Source organism: Populus euphratica, unplaced genomic scaffold (assembly GCF_000495115.2).
Source record: "Populus euphratica unplaced genomic scaffold, PopEup_1.0 scaffold2344.1, whole genome shotgun sequence".
Classification (NCBI taxonomy): domain Eukaryota; kingdom Viridiplantae; phylum Streptophyta; class Magnoliopsida; order Malpighiales; family Salicaceae; genus Populus; species Populus euphratica.
Window position 1 is genome coordinate 10,578 of NW_011502168.1, and position 1,311 is coordinate 11,888.

Sequence of the window (1,311 nt, forward strand, 5' to 3'; positions counted from 1 at the left end):
AATCTAATTTTACTTGGATTATAAACTTGAAAAGTTAATTCTATTTAATTTAAAATTTTATTTTTTAAAAAATTATCTGAGTTTTGATTAGATCTCACTATCAAGTTATATTGAGTTATATCACACCTAATTTAATTTGAAATTTAAGTTAAATTAAAAATAAGTTAAAAAATTATCGAGTTTCATCTGATTTAAAATATAAATAATCTTATTTTAGATAATATTATCAAATAAAATGTCTATTATTATAAAATTAGTACTCAAACTTGTTAGGAAATTGGAATTGGAAATAGGAAACAAGGGTTAGATTAATTAGATGGAAGGTTAGGTATTTATTTCACTGTATGAGTTATATCACACCTAATTTAATTTGAAATTTAGATTAAATTAAAAATAAGTTAGAAAATTATCGAGTTTCATCTGATTTAAAATATAAATAATCTCATTTTAGATAATACTATCAAATAAAATGTCTATTATTATAAAATTAGTACTCAAATTTGTTAGGAAATTGGAATTGGAAATAGGAAATAAGGGTTAGATTAATTAGATGGAAGGTTAGGTATTTACAGTGCAATCCTGACGACACTCAAATAGAAAGCTCTAAATTTAGTCCTTGAAAGCATTTCTAATAATCAACAACTCTCTAAAATCACGTTCCATTGTTAAAGCCCAACCAAACAACACATCATGATTGATGACATGCAAATTCGAAACCTCATATATCCTGATCTGTAAGAGAAATTCATTCTCGGCCATCAATTGGTCAGCATCTTATTTCTGGTCAACATCTCAACATGCCTATAAAGGTCTCAGCATTATCTGCTTCGAATTCCAACAGAAGAGGTAATAATATTAATAATAAGGAGGAAGGGTTTGGCAGCATCCTGTCACAAAGATGGATTCCAAGGTCTCTTCCCTCCTCTTCATTGCAATCTTGTGCTTAATCTCCTCAACCTCCACGGCCTTCAACATCACCAAGATCCTTGGACAATACCCTGAGTTTGTTGGCTTCAATGATCTCCTAACCCAAAGCGGGCTCGCCAAGGAAATGAGCAGCCGAGAAACCATCACTGTGCTTGCTCTCGATAATAGCTCGATTGGTGGGCTCAATGGAAGACCCTTGGACATTGCCAAGAGGATCTTGAGTGCGCATGTAATTCTTGATTACTATGATCAAATAAAGCTTTCAAAACTTAAAAAGGCCAGCACTATCGTCACCACCTTGTACCAAGCTAGTGGCGCTGCAGATGATCGACAAGGTTTCTTGAATATCAGCAGAACTGCTGAGGGAATCAAATTCGGTTCAGC

General features: G+C 32.5%; 1 protein-coding gene across 1 annotated transcript in view; it reads left to right on the plus strand.

Annotated features, from left to right (window-relative positions):
* Positions 1-538: 538 nt before the first annotated feature.
* Positions 539-1,311, plus strand: part of LOC105118912 (fasciclin-like arabinogalactan protein 3) — a 1,964-nt gene continuing 1,191 nt past the window's right edge. The window contains exon 1 of the mRNA XM_011016970.1: positions 539-1,304. Coding sequence (XP_011015272.1) covers positions 899-1,304 — 406 coding nt within the window. The 5' untranslated portion in view covers positions 539-898. The remainder of the gene's footprint in view (positions 1,305-1,311) is intronic.